At 41.1% G+C, this 21,074-nt stretch overlaps 1 protein-coding gene across 1 annotated transcript in view; it reads left to right on the plus strand.

The window, feature by feature from the left end:
- The first annotated feature begins 907 nt into the window (after positions 1-907).
- LOC143289595 (phytanoyl-CoA dioxygenase domain-containing protein 1 homolog) overlaps positions 908-21,074 on the plus strand; it is a 24,011-nt gene continuing 3,844 nt past the window's right edge. The window contains exons 1-8 of the mRNA XM_076598630.1: positions 908-1,116; positions 4,204-4,341; positions 5,233-5,308; positions 9,524-9,627; positions 10,123-10,185; positions 13,269-13,290; positions 19,455-19,580; positions 21,053-21,074. The exon at positions 21,053-21,074 is cut by the window's right edge and continues 107 nt beyond it. Of these exons, the coding sequence (XP_076454745.1) occupies positions 1,090-1,116; positions 4,204-4,341; positions 5,233-5,308; positions 9,524-9,627; positions 10,123-10,185; positions 13,269-13,290; positions 19,455-19,580; positions 21,053-21,074 (578 nt within the window). The 5' untranslated portion in view covers positions 908-1,089. The remainder of the gene's footprint in view (positions 1,117-4,203; positions 4,342-5,232; positions 5,309-9,523; positions 9,628-10,122; positions 10,186-13,268; positions 13,291-19,454; positions 19,581-21,052) is intronic.

Here is a 21,074-nt window from a genome sequence, read left to right on the forward strand (position 1 = left end):
CATCATCACCATCACCATCATCATCACCACCACCAAAATCACCATCACCATCATGATCATCATGATCATCATCACCATCATCACCATCACCACCATCACCACCATCATCACCATCACCACCATCATTATCACCATCATCATCACTGATCACCACCATCACCACCATCATCATCATCATCACCATCATCATCATCATCACCATCATCATCATCGCTAACAACCACACCAACTTCTTCTTCAGTCGTTCGTGGGCTGCAACTCCCACGTTCACTCGTATACATGTACAAGAGTGGGTTTTTACGTACAGTACATGACGGTTTTTATCCCGCCATGTAGGCAGCCATACCGTCCCATTTTCGGGGGTGGAACACAGCAACAATACCACCAACACCACCGCCACCAAAAACAACAATTAACATCCACAATAGCAGCAGAAGCAGCAGGAAGAGGAAAACTGGTTGTCCATGATCACTGGCATCTACACTGATGTCATTCCGGCCACTTCATTTTTGTTTTTTCATTGTTTCAGTGTTTATTGTTGGTTCGTTTCCTACGCAGGTAACACTCACCCATTTCCACCCATAAACGCACGCAGACATACAGACCCACTCACACACGCAGACACAGACAGACAGTTTGGGGAATATCTGAATCTCTCGGGCGAGGAGGAGAGGGGGGGGGGGGGCGGGAAGTTCGGGCTGGAGAAGTTTCCGCATGATGGGCAGGGAGGGGGGTTGGGGGTATCGACACGCGGGACGATCAGCACACCCACCCAAGCCACACTCATAACTATGTATATTTGCAGTCGGCCGTACGCGCGACTCTCAATGACAGAAGAAAAACAGCTCGGAAGGATCTTCGTGCAAGGTCGAAGGTTATAGAATATCAGCAGAGTCACCTCCCCTGCTCGACCCTTGCCACCACAGACGCGTTCTCTCGATCAAGTATCACACGAAGTCAGCTTTATTTATTATTATTTCCATTGAGAAATTCACTTCTGAACTGTTATCGACACAGGTTTACGAATCAGTAAAACTCGATAAAAAATTGTGTGCATACACCGTTCAGTGTTGTGTGTTTAATTTCAGTATGGATCTGTCGAAAGTCAAGGAACAGGTGAGAATTTGTCAATTTTAAGAATGAAGAAGAATCACATGTTGAGTCTGTTTATGCTCTGACCTGATTTGGTTTCTGGACGCACTGCGTCTGCTTGTTAAAGTGCAACCTTACCGTTCATTCCGTCCCACTTAAGAATCCTGAATACAGCTCCAGGGGAAATCAGGATGCTAAGCGTCTTCTGTTTGTGTGTGTGTGTGTGTGTGTGTGTGTGTGAGAAAGCGGCAAGAAAAATATGCTGGTTTAATGTTTCATATATATATATATATATATATATATATATATACATACGCCCGCGGTAATGGCTTTAAGAGTTTTTTTTTAGGGGAGGGGTGTGGGGGCTTATGTAGAAAAACAAAACAAACAAGAATGTTCAGGTCCGACACTAGATATTCATGCAAACTAAAAGTTTGTACAGAGCTATTCGATTCGGCTTAATGGGCCTAGAACATACCCGGGAATAAAATGGCCTCTGTGTGTGTGTGTGTGTGTGTGTGTGTGTGTGTGTGTGTGTTTATTTGGGAGTGCATCTAAAAGTTGTGTGTGCATGCACAATACATGAGTTAATGATGAATATGTTTGTGTTTTATTATATAAAACATTTAAGCTGGTATTCAGATGAACTAGGTGTGTGTACATTACAAACATGACAACAGTTGAATAGTAACACACACACACACACACACACACACACACACACACACACACACACACACACACACTATATCTTCATGTATATGATAATGGACCCTCACACTGGATTTTGAAAGACAAATCCAGGTCATGGAAATGTGATGTTATTGCATGATACTGAAGTGTAATAATCAGACACACTGATCACAATATTAGTTTATTACCAAAGAACAAATGTACCAAACCACCAAGCAGTACACTGGACCATGTATGAAGATCTGCTGACATCAATTAAAAATAACAACATGGTATAGCAATGTAGCAAGATCTTGCCAAAACAATACTTCAAGTCCAAGGAACTGTTGAGGGAGGGAAATGTATAGCAAGTCAGCTCTTATAGCTTTTAGATGCGTTTGATTGGCTGAGAGCGGGCGGGCCCGTCTTTTCACTGTTAGCAGCGCGAAATTTGGCCAAGCAGAGCAAACCAATAGGCCTAGTTTGCATCAGTTTGACATGGTAAGTATATGTAACACCAAACATGGAGTATAATACAAACTCCTCCTATTGATGGGCTTACAACATAGCAGATTAATGGGAAATCCAATTAGAACAATAGAAGAGTCCCAAACTTTGACACAACAACAGATCTGGAGTACTCTGTTGAATGGTTTGTGAGTGTTGTGTGTGTGTGTGTGTGTGTGTGTGTTGTGTGTGTGTGGTGCCCCAATGACTCTTAGAGTTGTTAACAATAAGTGAAGGGAGAGGAGGATCTTGGAAACCTCACTGTGCTCGGAGTAGGACACTGTATAAAGTGTATTGTTTTTGATGAGCACTGTCTCACTCTGTGCCCTGTGTCACTCATCCTGAGTGCCCCTTACTCAGCCATGCCCAGGCTCCTCCGCTGTGACCCCTGTACCAGCAGTCCACAGGAAGCCATCAGGATTAGGTCTTCCAGAGGCCACACACCACTGGAGACCCTGTACAACCAATGCTGAATAACTGATGGTGTTCAGTAACTAGTGCCTGTTCTGAGCCAATACAATACACAGGACTGCTCCAGCTAAAATTTCTACTCATGAAGCCATCAGAATTCTCTTCCAGAGGCCACACACCACAGAAGACCCTGTACAACCAGTGCTGAATAACTGATGGTGTTCAGTAACTAGTGCCTGTTCTGAGACAATAATATACACAGGACTCCTCAAGCTAAAACCTACTCATGACAATAATCATTACTTGGTTGTGGAGTCCGCTTGTCAGAAAGCCAGCATCTCCCCCGAGTTAAGAATCAGACCTGCCTCCTTGTCCTTATGTTCATCTCATCAACACCCCATGAAATTGTTCACACTGTCGATTTGATAATGAAAATTACAACTTTATTTGTTTATGGCCTTTCCATGTAAACCATGTTGAATTATGCTGTACTGTGTAAAACATGCAATTAAACACTAAAATGACAACTACCTTCTAAAGATAACCTTGCACAAACATGAAACCAAACACTAACAGTAACAATAATTTGTGTGAGCGCAAGTGCGCACACACACACACACACACAACAAAAATATGTTACAACACAGCACTTGAAATACACATGATATCAAAGATCACAATACCTAACACTAACACTAACAGGAACTTAGCATAAGCATTGAAGGAAAGCAGGTGGGTGTTTGAGAGGGGGTTGAAACTGAGGTCACCATGGGAACAGGTTTTGAAAGGCCACATTAAAAATATGGATAGATTATCTTTGTTTTGTTTGTGTTTTATTTCATTATATATATATTGATATTGAATGAGGATGATGACAGTGCTGCTGTGGATGTCAGTTGAGGATTGGGACTACATGACTGTTCTCCACTGACTTCCATAGCACTGTGTATGGAAACCAGTGGCAGCCAGGTCCCAGAGATCTGTACAGACACCTGCTGTATTGCTTCAGGAAATTTCAGCAGCACTTCCAAAAACACATCCTTGAAGTGGGTGACTGTTTACTGTATGGTTCCAGTCTTCTGAACCTGTCCACCTTCTCAATCTGAGCAGGAGTTGGCCATAGGCCAAAAAACAAAAACAAAAATGACAGCAACAGCAAAAAATGAATAGACAAAAAATTAAAAATAAATTAAAAAAATAAAATAAAATAAACCCGAAACAAAACCCCCACTTCTGTTGGGAATCAAACCAGCATTCTCCCAGTCCTCAGTCCTGAACACTAACTTCTTCGCCTCTGCTGCTCGTACTATGACACATGTTATATCAGAATATAGTTCTGCAAGTTGTGTTGATGAGCTGGAAGACAAATTTGTGTACACTGTTTCAGATAATGAAGTGATTGATTGATTGAATCTGATGTTTTTTCTAAGTTTGTGTGTCATACTAATGGTACTAATACGTAACACAGAAGTGTAATAAGTTTTTGTGGAAACTTAAGAATTTCTTTCTTTTTCCACACAGTTTGATGAGGAAGGCTACGCTATCATTGAAAACTTTTTAACGGACGAGGAGGTGCAGAGTCTACGATCTGCAATGGCGGACATCATTGACAACCTTGATCCCAAGGAGCATCACAGTGTTTTCAGGACAGAAAATCAGGTAGCAGTTCTGCAGATGCAACGGGTTATGACACCGTTATTCAAACCCCAAATCAGCTTCTGTTGCTGTGTCTTTTGTTTTTGTGGTTTGGGTGGATTTTTTTTTGTCCCTTTTGACTGACAGTAAATGGTACTTGATGAATGCCTCAGCTTGTATGGTTTGGAGGCATGATTTGTATTTCATACTGTTTTCAGTGGAGAAGAATGTATGATTATTTCAATCATGACAAAGTCTTGTCATATAATTTACAGTGTAGTTACTTCTCAGGATGATTTTATTTTATTTATTTATTTATTTTTTAATGATTTTAACATTTGATTTTATTTCTTTATCTATTTGCTTATTTATATATTTATTTTGTTTAATTTTTCATTTATTTACTTATTTATTCTAATTCATTTATTCATTAATCTGATGACTTTTCCTCTTTTATATATATATTTCTTTTTATCTTCTTTTTTATCCCCCTCAAGGCCTGACTAAGCACATTGGGTTATGCTGCTGGTTAGTATCAGCAGCTCAAGGAGGCATCACTGCATTTGGTCAAATCCATATATGCTACACCACATCTGCCAAGCAGATGCCTGACCAGCAGCATAACCCAATGCACTTGCTGGTCAGGCATCTGTGTAGCAGGTGTGGTGTAGCGTATATATATATCTATATATGGAATTGTCCGAACATAGTGACACCTGCTTGAGTAACTGAACTGGACTGTGATTGGGCAGTCTGAGCATGTTTTCACATATATGTGAGGACATCTGTTTGGCATCCGATCAAGTCACAGTGCATGATCATATGACAATTCTTCGATATTTGTGTTTCATTTTCCATCTGAACATATGAATCTTATTTGACTTGAATATTTTGAACATGTGTCTCTCATTTCAGTTCAACGATGAGTACTTTATGTCCAGTGGTGACAAAATCAGCTTCTTCTTTGAGGATGGTGCTATTGATAAGGATGGTATGTATTTTTTTGTTTTTTGCTTGTGTGTGTGTGTGTGTGTGTGTGTGTGTGTGTGTGTGTGTGTGTGTGTGATGTGGTAATAATAGGAATAAGAATTCACTTTTATATAGCACTTGGCCTTTGGCTCTTAACAGTTCATGTGATATGAATATGGTACAGGAATTTAAAAAACAACAAAAAAACAAAACCAAAAACAAACACCAAAAACAACAGCAGCAAAAACAAACTATCAAGATTTGTATCTTGCTAAAGGTACTATCTACAATCAATACACAATCAATGCAAGATACAAACTTGCCAAAGGTACTATCTACAATCAATGCAAGATACAAACTTGCCAAAGGTACTATCTACAATCAATGTAAGATACAAACTTGCTAAAGGTACTATCTACAATCAATGCACAATCAATGCAAGATACAAACTTGCCAAAGGTACTATCTACAATCAATGCAAGATACAAACTTGCCAAAGGTACTATCTACAATCAATGCAAGATACAAACTTGCTAAAGGTACTATCTACAATCAATGCAAGATACAAACTTGCCAAAGGTACTATCTACAATCAATGCAAGATACAAACTTGCCAAAGGTACTTTCTACAATCAATGCAAGATACAAACTTGCTAAAGGTACTATCTACAATCAATGCAAGATACAAACTTGCTAAAGGTACTATCTACAATCAATGCAAGATGCAAACTTGCTAAAGGTACTTTCTACAATCAATGCAAGATACAAACTTACGAAAGGTACTATCTACAATCAATGCAAGATACAAACTTGCCAAAGGTACTATCTACAATCAATGTAAGATACAAACTTGCTAAAGGTACTATCTACAATCAATGCACAATCAATGCAAGATACAAACTTGCCAAAGGTACTTTCTACAATCAATGCAAGATACAAACTTGCCAAAGGTACTATCTACAATCAATGCAAGATACAAACTTGCCAAAGGTACTATCTACAATCAATGTAAGATACAAACTTGCTAAAGGTACTATCTACAATCAATGCACAATCAATGCAAGATACAAACTTGCCAAAGGTACTATCTACAATCAATGCAAGATACAAACTTGCCAAAGGTACTATCTACAATCAATGCAAGATACAAACTTGCCAAAGGTACTTTCTACAATCAATGCAAGATACAAACTTGCTAAAGGTACTATCTACAATCAATGCAAGATACAAACTTGCTAAAGGTACTATCTACAATCAATGCAAGATACAAACTTGCTAAAGGTACTTTCTACAATCAATGCAAGATACAAACTTACGAAAGGTACTATCTACAATCAATGCAAGATACAAACTTGCCAAAGGTACTATCTACAATCAATGTAAGATACAAACTTGCTAAAGGTACTATCTACAATCAATGCACAATCAATGCAAGATACAAACTTGCCAAAGGTACTATCTACAATCAATGCAAGATAAAACTTGCCAAAGGTACTATCTACAATCAATGCAAGATACAAACTTGCCAAAGGTACTTTCTACAATCAATGCAAGATACAAACTTGCTAAAGGTACTTTCTACAATCAGTATCTAAATGGGTCAAGGGGAATAAGTGCATCAAACTGAGGCAGTAAAGAAGGCAAGGAACTATAGCAGATGCATTGTGATTTAAAAAAAAAAAAAAGAAAAAAAAAAGTTCACTGATAAGAAAGTAATTGTGACACTGTCTCATAAACGTTGTGTGCCTTTATTAGAAAGTTTAGTGTGTGTGGTGGGTGTGTGTCGTGTGTATGGGTGTGTGTGCGTGTGTGCATACATCTTTATGTGTGTGTGTGTCCCCTTGTTCATTTAAATCTATCATTCTATGCATCCTTAAACCAAACAGCTGTTCACTCATTCAAAATAAATGATAAACTTACACAGAAATATCTTGGGGGTGGGAGAATGTATAAAGAAGAGAAGAAAAAAACACACCCATGAAACATGTAATATATAGTACTGATTTTGAACTGAAATCATAGAATGCGCTGGCCATCGAAGGTGCAGCTTTGTTCAGTCATAATGGCCTAGGAGTTTTAACCCCGTGAGTGCTACTGACGAAGTACACTCATCAGTGAAGTGGTGTCACCCCACCTAAATGATAGAACACAGACCTCACAAGTCAGAGTGTCAGTCACTGCTCTGTATTGACGGGCGCAACAGCCGAATGGTTAAAGCGTTGGACTTTCAATCTGAGGGTCCCAGGTTCGAATCTCGGTGACGGCGCCTGGTCGGTAAAGGGTGGAGATTTTTCCGATCTCCCAGGTCAACATATGTGCAGACCTGCTAGTGTCTGAACCCCCTTCGTGTGTATACGCAAGCAAAAGATCAAATACGCACGTTAAAGATCCTGTAATCCATGTCAGCGTTCGGTGGGTTATGGAAACAAGTACATACCCAGCATGCACACCCCTGAAAGCGGAGTATGGCTGCCTACATGGCGGGGTAAAAACGGTCATACACGTAAAAGCCCACTTATGTATATACGAGTGAACGTGGGAGTTGCAGCCCACGAACAAAGAAGAAGAAGAAGAACTGCTCTGTATTTTGACTTCTTCTTCTTCTTCTTTGGACTGCATTTCTAGTTTTGTTCAGCAAAATCAATGACACCATTGATAAAATTATACACATGACGTGTGCATTCCATTTCACTGAGGTTGAGAAGTCCAGGGGTAAAAAAAGAACCCATGTAATTCAGTGTGAATGCAAAGAACTGTAAACACACACACACACACATACACACACACACACCCTACACTCATCAACAAAAACTCATTCACAGACACATTCACACTCACACAAACAAATACACATGCAAGGATGCGCACACACACGCACACGGACATGTACATGCATACATACGTGCGCGCGCGCGCGCTCACACACACACACACAGAAACACACGTGCACACAAACACACGCTCTCTCTCTCTCTCTCTCTCTCTCTCTCTCTCACACACACACACACAGTAAGATAGATCATGATTGGGAACAAAGAAAGAGAAATGACATGCAGTTCCATATTTTATATATATAGCTTGCTGGGTGAAATTTTAGACTTTATATGTGTGTAACATGGCTGCAAGGTATGGTGCAGATTATGAATTAATGCATTTTGTAAAGCACATAGAGGAGTGATGGCCTAGAGGTAACGCGTCCGCCTAGGAAGCGAGAGAGAATCTGAGCGCGCTGGTTCGAATCACGGCTCAATCGCCGATATTTTCTCCCCCTCCACTAGACCTTGAGTGGTGGACTGGACGCTAGTCATTTGGATGAGACGATAAACCGAGGTCCCGTGTGCAGCATGCACTTAGCGCACGTAAAAGAACCCACGGCAACAAAAAGGTTGTTCCTGGCAAAATTCTGTAGAAAAATCCACTTCGATAGGAAAAACAAATAAAACTGCACGCAGGAAAAAATACAAAAAAAAAAAGAAAAGAAAAAAGGGTTGCGCTGTAGTATAGTGACGCGCTGTCCCTGGGGAGAGCAGCCCGAATTTCACACAGAGAAATCTGTTGTGATAAAAAGAAATACAGATACAGATACAGGAGTGTGCTGGATACAGTGACATACAAGTATAACCATTATTATCATTCACTTTTCTCTGGTCACGAAACCTGGTTTGGTTGTAGGGGTGCTCACTGCTGATATATCACAACCATTCTCCATTTCTGGCAGTCGTAGGATGTAGGGCCTGCGTTTCGGCAAAGCTCCCTGTTACTCAGCTTTGACTGTTCATGATGGAGGGTTAAGATGATTTCGCATCTCACTCTGCAGTGATTTTGCACCGCGACGCAATCGTACCACCTGCACACCATTTGCAGTTCGGGAAGAGAGAGAGCTCTTGCCATTTACTTCCGTCTACATACCGATACAGGTATTACAATGAAACTGATTGGCAGTCTGTTTGCCGCAACGTAAACACATAATTGTGAGATCATCACCCAGCACTCCCCCGTCCACTCAGTGATGTTGTCTGTCCACTTCTTTTGCTGTCTGTTATTCTTCTTCTTCTTCATCTTCTCATCATCATCATTATTATTAGTAATATTATCATCATTATCAGTATCAATATTATAATTATTATTTACTATTATTATTTATTATTATTATTATTGTTGTTGTTGTTATTATTATTATTATAATCATTATTATTATTTACTTATTTATTAAAACTGTATGGTTGTGCTCTTTCAGGCCAGCTGACAGTGGAAAAAAATAGGTCAGTAAACAAAGTAGGTCATGCCCTTCACTGCCTGCAACCTGCCTTCAGGAAGGTCACCTTCAGCGATAAGGTCAAGGTAACTGGACCTTTAATTATTTGGATTAAAAAAACAAAACAAACAAGGTGTGTGTTTATACACGCACATACAGATAAGTAGAAAAAAATTCACTTTTGTAGTAAAACAAATTTTATACACTTGCAGGCAGAAGAAAGATGGTACTTTACTGAAGAGATGCAACACCCCCTCCCCCAACCTCCCTACAATCCCTCCCCCCCCCCACACCTCCCCAGCAACCACTCCCCTCGCCCCTCCCCATTGAGAACAGCCTGGATTTCATACCGAGAGAGCTGTTGTGATAAAGAATGATGTGATACAATGCAATGCAATGCAACACAAAACAATACAGTTTAAAGAATAATATACAATACAACACAACACAAAACAGTACAATTATTATTATTATTATTATTTATGTTACAACTACCACTACTACTACTATCATTATCATCATCATCATTATCACTCATTATCAGTATCTTGATAGTTGATGCACACTGCCGTGTGTTGCAGGATGTGGCCAGGTGTGTTGGGATGGAGGACCCAGTGGTGTGTCAGAGCATGTACATTTTCAAGGTAAGACTGAACACAGCCTGCTTGTACAGATTGATGTAAGTTCACAGTTAGGCCAACAGCAAAGTAAGAGCTGTATCATCAGTGATTTCTCCAGTGCAGTGGGAAATCGCTTACAGATTAGTCTTTTGTGAAGGACTGTGACTCTTAAACTAGGAGGCAAAACTGCACTGGCTCTTGGTGCTGCAGCCTTGGGGGCTCATGTTCAAGTTCTGTTATCAGGGAAATTGTGTTGTGGCGCTTGTTCCGGTCTTCACAGACGTTCCACCTGCGGTAGCCTTTTTTGCCACTGGCTGTCCGGGGTAGAGGCACACTGAAGTGGTCCAGTGGGTTTTTAGTCTGTCAGCCTGGGTGGGCATGGGTGCAGGAGCAAGAGAGGCAGCCAATGAAGGTCCTGGAACAGCAGGGGGGGGTCTGTGGGGGTTGGGGGGGGGAGGAGCACCACCACCACCACTAGTAGCACCGGCGTCTTGGGCAGATCTGTGTCGAACAGCAGCAGAACGGGCACGGACAGCGACAGCATTTACAGCATGGTACTTGGTGCTGAGTGCATCGCAGACACTGATGAGGTACTTCTCCAGGGGCATCTTCCTCAGGTCAAGGGCTGCCAGATGCTTGTTGTAGAGGATGGACCCCTGAATAAGAGTGAGAGTCAGAAGATGGAAGAACAGTTTCTTCTCCACTTCATCGTCTTCCTATTCAGGGGCATGTAGGCCATCAGCTGGTCACTCATGTCCACTCCAGCCATGTTGGTGAGGTAGTCCTGTACTGCAGCTGGCTTCTGTCTGTCAGGGCGGTGTCGTGTTGTGACACTGACCATGGTGGTTGGCAGCATGACTGTTGTCAGCACATGAACTGGCTTTTTGTCCTGCCAGTGCCACTTCAGCACAGCAACATGACCTGCAACCACACACACACACAGATGATCATCAGGTCTATCTCTTTATTCTTATTGTTGTTTGAATTATTTATTTGTTTGCTTATTCCCTTGTTTATACTAAATATTTATGAGGATGGAAGCACAATGTGATAAGTTTTTACATGTAGTCAAAGAATACCACCTTAGTTGTTTTTGTTGTTGTTGTTTTTACAATATTACAAACAATAACAGTATCAGTTTTAGTACTGTTACTGTCATTCCTATAGCACCTTGTTTTACAAATAAACTCCATGTTATTGTATAATAGAAAATAAGTAAACATATGCATGCAATCATACACACACACACATGCACACACACACACACACACACACACACACACACATATATATATATATATATATATATATATATATATATATATATATATATATATATATATATAGATATGCACACACTCAATGACTCATCCTCCCTCACCCCCACACCCCCTGCCTAAGTGTCTGTATGTACATGAAATACAGAATGCATCACTGTGACAAGTACACACTCACACTGTATGTAAAACATGTATGAATCCATGCACACCAGACAATTTATGTGATAATGATTTTACTTTACCCACCTTTTCTGAAAGCAAGGACTTCACCGGTGCAGAGAGTTCTTTCAGGGTTTCTGAACAGAGGTGGCATGCCTCTCCGGTTAGCTCTGACAGTTTGTGCCAGTTTGTGTCAGCAAATCACCAGGCTCCGGACAGCAGTAATAATTGTCCACATTCACTGTGTGGCCAGTGTTGTGCAGGGGCTCTGTCAGTTGCGTCCACATTCACTGTGTGGCCAGTGTTGTGCAGGGGCTCTGTCAGTTGCGTCCACATACACTGTGGCCAGTGTTGTGCAGGGGCTCTGTCAGTTGCGTCCACATTCACTGTGTGGCCAGTGTTGTGCAGGGGCTCTGTCAGTTGCGTCCACATTCACTGTGTGGCCAGTGTTGTGCAGGGGCTGTCAGTTGCGTCCACATACACTGTGGCCAGTGTTGTGCAGGGGCTGTCAGTTGCGTCCACATTCACTGTGTGGCCAGTGTTGTGCAGGGGCTCTGTCAGTTGCGTCCACATTCAGTGTGTGGCCAGTGTTGTGCAGGGGCTGTCAGTTGCATGACGACATCAACTGGCCTGTTGCTGATGTTTCGGTCACCTGAATATTTCTTCTTCTTCTTCTTCTGCGTTTGTGGGCCAGATTATTGTTCTGTTTTAAGTAAAATCTAAATGTAATATGTTTCATGTGTCACTTGCTACAAAAGTGTTACTTGGGATAAAAACAAACCCCGTGACAACAAAACTTCACATACCCTCTCTTCACAATTCCATTTTTGCAAATGGCGGGTAAACAGTAGTAGAGTTGAGTTTAACTCTCTCCATACGAACGGCGACAGAGACGACGTTAACAGCGTTTCATCCCAATTACCATCATCAAAATATTGCAAGCGGAACGCTCTTATACTGAAGAGGTGAATGTTGACAATAATACCACAGTTCTGACGACGGAAGCTAAAGGTTGGGTCATTCAGACACCCACTGGACATCCGAGGGGTCTGTGTAGAGGAGAAGAGAGGACTGGCCGTACTGAGTGAGTTAACGACCTATCTGCAATAAGCCCTTAAGGTCAAGTAGTTCTGGACAGATGTCCGGCAGTGGTCGTTCGGTGGCTGAAGATGTTCAGTGCTGTGGTCCGTTAAAAGGTTTGGGACCCCGGGTAAACACACAAACGTGTGCTTTTCATCAAGGGTTTACCGAAACTTCCGTTTCCGTTATTGCCAGCTGACGTTTTTTTGTTCGAATTTCATGATGAACGTTCAAAAATGTCCCCCACCCCCCTCCCCCCTCATGATCAGATTTAGACGGGTTTTAAAAAATAAAAACGAACAAACAAACAAACTGTGTGTGCGCGTGTGTGTGTGCTTGCGCATGCAGGCGCGCGCGCACACACACACACACACACACACACACACACACACACACACACACTCTCAGAGGCACACACACACACACACACACACACACACACACACACACACACACACACACACACACACACGCACGCACACACACACACACCCCGCCCCCCCCCCCCCCCCCCCCACACACACACACACTTGCAAAGTTAACCCTTCCTCACCCCCCTCATTGTTTTCCGTCTCTTTTCTTTTTCAGCCCCCACACATTGGAGGAAAAGGTGTGTGCTTATCATCCAATTTTTTTCTGTATATAATGTTATATGCCTATGTATCTTTGATATCGCCTTGTGTATAATGTCATCACCCTGTGCATAATGTTTTCGCCCTGTGTGTATTGTTATTGCGCTGTTTGTAATATTATCGCACTGTGTATAATGTCATTGCCTTGCGTGTAATGTTATCGCAGTATGTGTAATGTCATTGCCCTTTGTATAATGTTATTGCCCTGTGTATAATTTTATTGTACTGTGGATAATGTTATCACAATGTGGATAATGTTAATGTTATCACACTGTGGATAATGTTATCACACTGTGGATAATGTTATCACAATGTGGATAATGTTAATGTTATCACACTGTGGATAATGTTATCACACTGTGTATAATATCATCGCCCTGTGTATAATGTTTATTGCACTGTGTATAATGTCCTCATATTGTGTGTAATGTTATCACCCTGTGTATCTTTGTTATTGCACTGTGTATAATGTCATCACACTGTGTATGTTATCACCCTTCTGTAATGTTATCACCCTGTGTATAATGTTATCGCCCTGTGTGTAATGTTATCACCCTGTGTATAATGTTATCACCCTGTGTGTAATGTCATCACCCTGTGTATGTTATCACCCTTCTGTAATGTTATCACCCTGTGTATAATGTTATCGCCCTGTGTGTAATGTTATCACCCTTGTGTAAGTTTATCACCCTGTGTATAATGTTATCACTCTGTGTATAATGTTATCACACTGTGCATAATGTTATCACCCTGTGTGTAATGTTATCACCCTGTGTATAATGTTATCACCCTGTGTATAATGTTATCACACTGTGTGTAATGTTATCGCCCTGTGTGCAACATCATCACTCTATGTATAATGTTATCACCCTGTGTATAATGTTATCGCCCTGTGTTTAATGTCATCACTCTGTGTATAATGTTATTGCTCTGTGTAATGTTATCACCCTGTGTATAATGTTATCACCCTGTTTATAATGTGTTATAACGCCCTGTGTATAATGTTATCACCCTGTGTATAATGTTATCGCCATGTGTATAATGTTATCGCCCTGTTGATGATGTCATTGCACTGTGTATAATGTTATCGCACTGTGTGTAATGTTATCACACTGTGTATAATGTTATCGCCCTGTGTGTAATGTCATCACCCTGTGTATAATGTTATAGACCATTGTATAATGTTATTGCACTGTGGGTAATGTTATCACCCTTTGTGTAATGTTATTACTGTGTGTATAATGTCATTGCACTGTTTGTAATGTTATCGCACTGTGTGTAATGTAATTGCCCTGTGTATAATGTTATCACGCTGTGTATAATGTTATCACCCTGTTTGTAATGTTATTGCCCTGGTATAATGTTATCACCCTGTTTGTAATGTTATCGCCTGTGTGCAATGTTGTCACACTGTGTATGATGTTATTGCCCTGTGTGTAATGTCATCACCCTGTGTGTAACGTTATCGCCCTGTGTAATGTTACTGCACTGTGTATAATGTTATTGCACTGTGTGTAATGTTATCACCTTGTATGTAATGTTATCAACCTGTGTATAATGTTATTGCCGTGTGTAATGTTATTGCACTGTGTATAAATAATGTTATCACCCTGTGTGTAATGCTATCACCCTTTGTATAATCTCATCCACCTGTGTGTAATGTTATCACCCTGTGTATCTTTTTATCACCCTGTGTATAATGCTATCACACTCTGTAATGTTATTGCACACTGTATAATGTTATTGCTCTCTGTATAATGCTATCCCACTGTGTATAATGCCATCACACTGTGTATAATGTTATCGCCCTGTGTGTAATTTATTGCCCTGTGTATAATGTTGTCACCCTGTGTAATGTTATCACACTGTGTGTGATGTTATTGCACTGTGTATAATGTCATCACCCTGTGTGTATAATGTCATCGCTTTGTGTGTAATATTATCGCCCTGTGTGTAATGTTATTGCACTGTGTATCTTGTTATCACGCTGTGTGTAATGTTATCACCCTGTGTGTAATGTCATTGCCTTGTGTGTAATGCCATCACACTGTGTATAATGTTATCACACTGTTTATAATGTTATCGCACTGTGTGTAATGTTTACACCCTTTGTATAATATTATCGCTCTGTGTGTAATGTTATCGCTCTGTGTGTAATGTTATCATCCTTTGTATCTTGTTATTGCCCTGTGTGTAATGTTATCGCACTCTGTATAATGTTATCACACTGTTTGTAATGTCATCTCCCTGTGTGTAATTTTATTGCACTGTGTGTTGTGTTATCACCCAATGTGTCATGTTATCACCTTATGTACCCTGTCACCCTATGTGTAATGCTATCACACTGTGTATGATGTTATCACACTGTGTATTTTGTTGTTATCATGTTATCACCCTATGTGTCATGTCATTGCACTGTGTACTATATTATCACCAAGTGTGTGATGCTCACATAATATTTATAATGTGTCATGCATGGAAAACCCAACACCTTTCTCACTGTCAAGAACGAAATTAATGCAGCAGTGCTGTCTCAGTGAATGTCATTCACTGCCGCATTTCCGTGTTGCTTTTAGTCCGTGAAGAAAGTACATGTGACCAGTCATGAAAAGATGCATTGCCTTAAACTTGATAGAATTAATCATTACTTGGTCAGAAAAGCTGCATCACCTTAAACTTAATTGATAGAATTAATTGTGGCTTGGTAAGAAAAGCACATTTCATCCAGACTGCACTGTGAGAAAAGGGAACATTCAGTCCCAAAGACTCACAAAATCATTCTCTCACATTCACACACACCTTGTCACCTCGGAACCATTCCTTCCTCTCTCTCTGTCACTCTCTCCCTCTCTCTCTCTCCCTCTCTCTCTCTCTCTCTCTCTCTCTCTCTCCCTCTCTCTCTCTCACTCACATACGCACACACACACACACACACACACACACACACACACACACAGGCATGCGCGCGCACGCACACACACACACACACACACACACACACACACACACACACACACATATACATACACACCAAACACACACACACACACACACACACACACACACACACACACACACACACACACACACACACACACACACACACACACACACACACACACAGAAACACACACACACACAGACGTCAGTACACACTGGCGACAACAGAATGTCAGCCACGCCACGTGTCCTCATCATGATGTCAGGTTGAAACATCATAGGTAAATTTGTATTTCATTAGGCCTTCATCAGTACGCCAGCAGTTTATATTCATGTAGCACCTTGGTTCACATGCTTGCATGTGGTGACATGATGCTGCTTTGTTGATCTTGACCAGTGGTCATATTGTATTGTATTGTATGGTGACATGATGCTGCTTTGTTGATCTTGACCAGTGGTCATTTTGTATTGTATTGTATGGTGACATGATCCTGCTTTGTTGATCTTGACCAGTGGTCATTTTGTATTGTATTGTATGGTGACATGATCCTGCTTTGTTGATCTTGACCAGTGGTCATATTGTATTGTATTGTATTGTATGGTGACATGATGCTGCTTTGTTGATCTTGACCAGTGGTCATATTGTATTGTATTGTATGGTGACATGATGCTGCTTTGTTGATGTTGACCAGTGGTCATATTGTATTGTATTGTATTGTGACAAGAAGCTGCTTTGTTGATCTTGACCAGTGGTCATTTTGTATTGTATTGTATGGTGACAAGAAGCTGCTTTGTTGATCTTGACCAGTGGTCATTTTGTATTGTATTGTATTGTATGGTGACAAGAAGCTGCTTTGTTGATCTTGACCAGTGGTCATATTGTATTGTATTGTATTGTATGGTGACATGATGCTGCTTTGTTGATCTTGACCAGTGGTCATATTGTATTGTATTGTATTGTATTGTATGGTGACAGTAAGCTGCTTTGTTGATCTTGACCAGTGGTCATATTGTATTGTATTGTATTGTATGGTGACAAGAAGCTGTTTTGTTGATTTTGACCAGTGGTCTTATTGTATTGTATTGTATTGTGACAGTAAGCTGCTTTGTTGATGTTGACCAGTGGTCATATTGTATTGTATTGTATGGTGACATGATCCTGCTTTGTTGATCTTGACCAGTGGTCATATTGTATTGTATTGTATGGTGACATGATCCTGCTTTGCTGATCTTGACCAGTGGTCATATTGTATTGTTTTGTATGGTGACATGATCCTGCTTTGTTGATCTTGACCAGTGGTCATATTGTATTGTATTGTATGGTGACATGATGCTGCTTTGTTGATCTTGACCAGTGGTCATTTTGTATTGTATTGTATGGTGACAAGAAGCTGTTTTGTTGATTTTGACCAGTGGTCTTATTGTATTGTATTGTATTGTATTGTATGGTGACAGTAAGCTGCTTTGTTGATCTTGACCAGTGGTCATATTGTATTGTATTGTATTGTATTGTATGGTGACAGTAAGCTTTGTTGATCTTGACCAGTGGTCATATTGTATTGTATTGTATGGTGACAAGAAGCTGCTTTGTTGATCTTGACCAGTGGTCATATTGTATTGTTTTGTATTGTATTGTATGGTGACAAGAAGCTGCTTTGTTGATCTTGACCAGTGGTCATATTGTATTGTATTGTATGGTGACAGTAAGCTGCTTTGTTGATCTTGACCAGTGGTCATATTGTATTGTATTGTATGGTGACAGTAAGCTGCTTTGTTGATCATGACCAGTGGTCTTATTGTATTGTATTGTATTGTATTGTGACAGTAAGCTGCTTTGTTGATGTTGACCAGTGGTCATATTGTATTGTATTGTATTGTATTGTATGGTGACAGTAAGCTGCTTTGTTGATCTTGACCAGTGGTGTTATTGTTTTGTGTTGTATTGTGTTGTCTTGTATTGTATTGTGACAAGAAGCTGCTTTGTTGATCTTGACCAGTTGTCTTATTGTATTGTATTGTATTGTATTGCATGGTGACAAGAAGCTGCTTTGTTGTTCTTGACCAGTGGTCTTGTATTGTATTGTATTGTATTGTATTGTATTGTATGGTGACAAGAAGCTGCTTTGTTGATCTTGACCAGTGGTCTTATTGTATTGTACTGTATTGTATTGTGTTGTGTTGTGTTGTGCTGTACTATTCTTTTGTCACAACAGATTTCTGTGTGTGAAATTTGGGCTGCTCTCGCCAGGAAGAGTCTGTTGCTACAGTGAGAGCGCCACCCCTGGTCTCAGTTTTTTGCTTGTGTGTGTATTTGGTTTTTCTATCAAAGTGGATTTTTGTGTTGTTGCCTTTGGTTCTTTCACATGCGCTAAGTGTTTGCTGTGTGCAGGATCTTGGTTTATCGTCTCATCCGAATGACTAGCATCCAGACCACCACCACTCAAGTGTAGGGGGAGAGAACAATACTGGCACTTGTGGGAATCGAACCAGTGCGCTCAGATTCTCTCGCTTCCTATGTATGCAGAGGAGTTACCACAATGGCATCACTTCACATGTATTTTATGTGTTCTGTGCTTCACATATGTGTCGTGTGTTCTGTGCTTCACATATGTGTTCTGTGCTTCACACATGTGTTATGCATTCTCTGCTTCACATGTGTTATGCGTTCTGTGCTTTACACTTGTCATGTGTTTCACATATGCCACTATGTGTCATGCATTCTGTGCTTTGCATATACGTTGTGCTTCACATATGTGTTCTGTGCTTCACATATGTGTCATGCATATCACATACTTGTCATGTGTTCTGTGCTTCACATATGTGACATGCGTTCTCTGCTTCACATGTGTTATGTTTCACATATGTATCGTGTGTTCTGTGCTTCACATATGTTCAGTGCTTCACATATGTTCAGTGCTTCACGTATGTGTTGTGTGTTCTGTGCTTCAGATATGTGTCGTGTGTTCTGTGCTTCATATATGTGTTGTGTGTTCTCTGTCTCACATATGTGACATGTGTTCCCTGCTTCACATATGTGTTATGTGTCTCACATATGTGTCATGTGTTCTGTGGTACACATATGTGTCGTGTGTTCTGTGCTTCACATATGTGCTATGTGTTTCACATATGTGTCGTGTGTTCTCTGCTTCACACATGTGACATGCATTCTCCGCTTCACACATGTGTGTTGTGTGGACGTCAGTGGTGCCGCACCAGGACTCCACGTTCCTGCACACCACGCCCCTTCGCCTGATGGGTCTGTGGATTGCTCTGGAGGACACAACGCTGGAGAATGGATGTCTGTGGTTCATCCCTGGCTCTCACAAAGGTAGGGATGGGGTGGGGGGGGGGGTGGGGGTGTGGAGGTGTTGGGGGGGGGGAGGGTAAAAAAAAAGTACAGTAAAAACTAAGCACCGCTTCAGTCTTTTCACTCAGAAGGTTTAAAAGTCTTCCAGAGTTTTAAACAGAAAAATATTTTGGTGTCATATACTGTACCATGTCAAACTGACTGGAGTTAGGCTGTCACCAGTGCTGATCTTACTAAGGTGATCTTCTTCTTCTGCGTTCACTCATATGCACACGAGTGGGCTTTTACGTGTATGACCGTTTTTACCCCGCCATGTAGGCAGCCATACTCCGTTTTCGGGGGTGTGCATGCTGGGTATGTTCTTGTTTCCATAACCCACCGAACGCTGACATGGATTACAGGATTTTTAACGTGCATATTTGATCTTCTGCTTGCATATACACACGAAGGGGGTTCAGGCACTAGCACATATGTTGACCTGGGAGATCGTAAAAATCTCCACCCTTTACCCACCAGGCGCCGTCACCGTGATTCGAACCCGGGACCCTCAGATTGACAGTCCAACGCTTTAACCACTCGGCTATTGCACCCGTCACTAAGGTGATCAAATCATATTATTAGGGTCTTAGAGCCTCACCAACCACTAAGACCATCCAGGTGTCACCATGCTGATTTTATGTGTGTGTGTGTGTGTGTGTGTGTGTGTGTGTGTGTGTGTGTGTGTGTGTGTGTGTGTGCTGCCCCATCATCTGCACCATTCCAGTGGCATTACGTTACTCCCACACTGCTCGTTCCGAGTGCCCCCGTACACAGCCACACCCAGAGTTCGTCTGCCGCAGCGGTCTCAGTGCCGGCAGTCCACAGGGAACTATCGATGTTAGTTCGCCAGGAGGCCACACACCAGAGAAGACCCTTCCTTTATTGATCATACCTCAGATCAAATCAAATTATTATGGTCTTAGAGCCTTGCCGAACACTAAGGCCATCTATCTGTCACCTTTGCTGATCTGACCTCAGATCAAATCCACTTATGGTGCTTAGAGCCTCGCTGACCACAAAAGCCATCTCAAGGCTGTCACCACAGTAGTGTCTACTTCAAGCCAAGGGTAAAAAAAAAAGTACAGTAAAAACTAAGCACCGCTTCAGTCTTTTCACTCAGAAGGTTTAAAAGTCTTCCAGAGTTTTAAACAGAAAAATATTTTGGTGTCATATACTGTACCATGTCAAACTGATACAAACTACGCCTATCGGTTTGCTCTGCTTGGCCAAATTTCGCGCGGCTAACAGTGAAAAGACGACCCGTCTTGCCCAGTCCACAAAATAATCATTTGTGTCATTTTTCATTGTTATTACTGTTATTATTGCTGTCATTATAATGATGATGATTATGAGTATTATCATTATTTGTTATTGATGTGAGTATTATTATCAGAACCAGGAAGCAAACTTGCCCCGTGAATAAGACGAGTGGTGTTGGCGTTGTGTGTTACCAGAGGGCGTGCACGGGAACAAGAG

Source organism: Babylonia areolata, chromosome 14 (genome assembly GCF_041734735.1).
Source record: "Babylonia areolata isolate BAREFJ2019XMU chromosome 14, ASM4173473v1, whole genome shotgun sequence".
Taxonomy (NCBI): domain Eukaryota; kingdom Metazoa; phylum Mollusca; class Gastropoda; order Neogastropoda; family Buccinidae; genus Babylonia; species Babylonia areolata.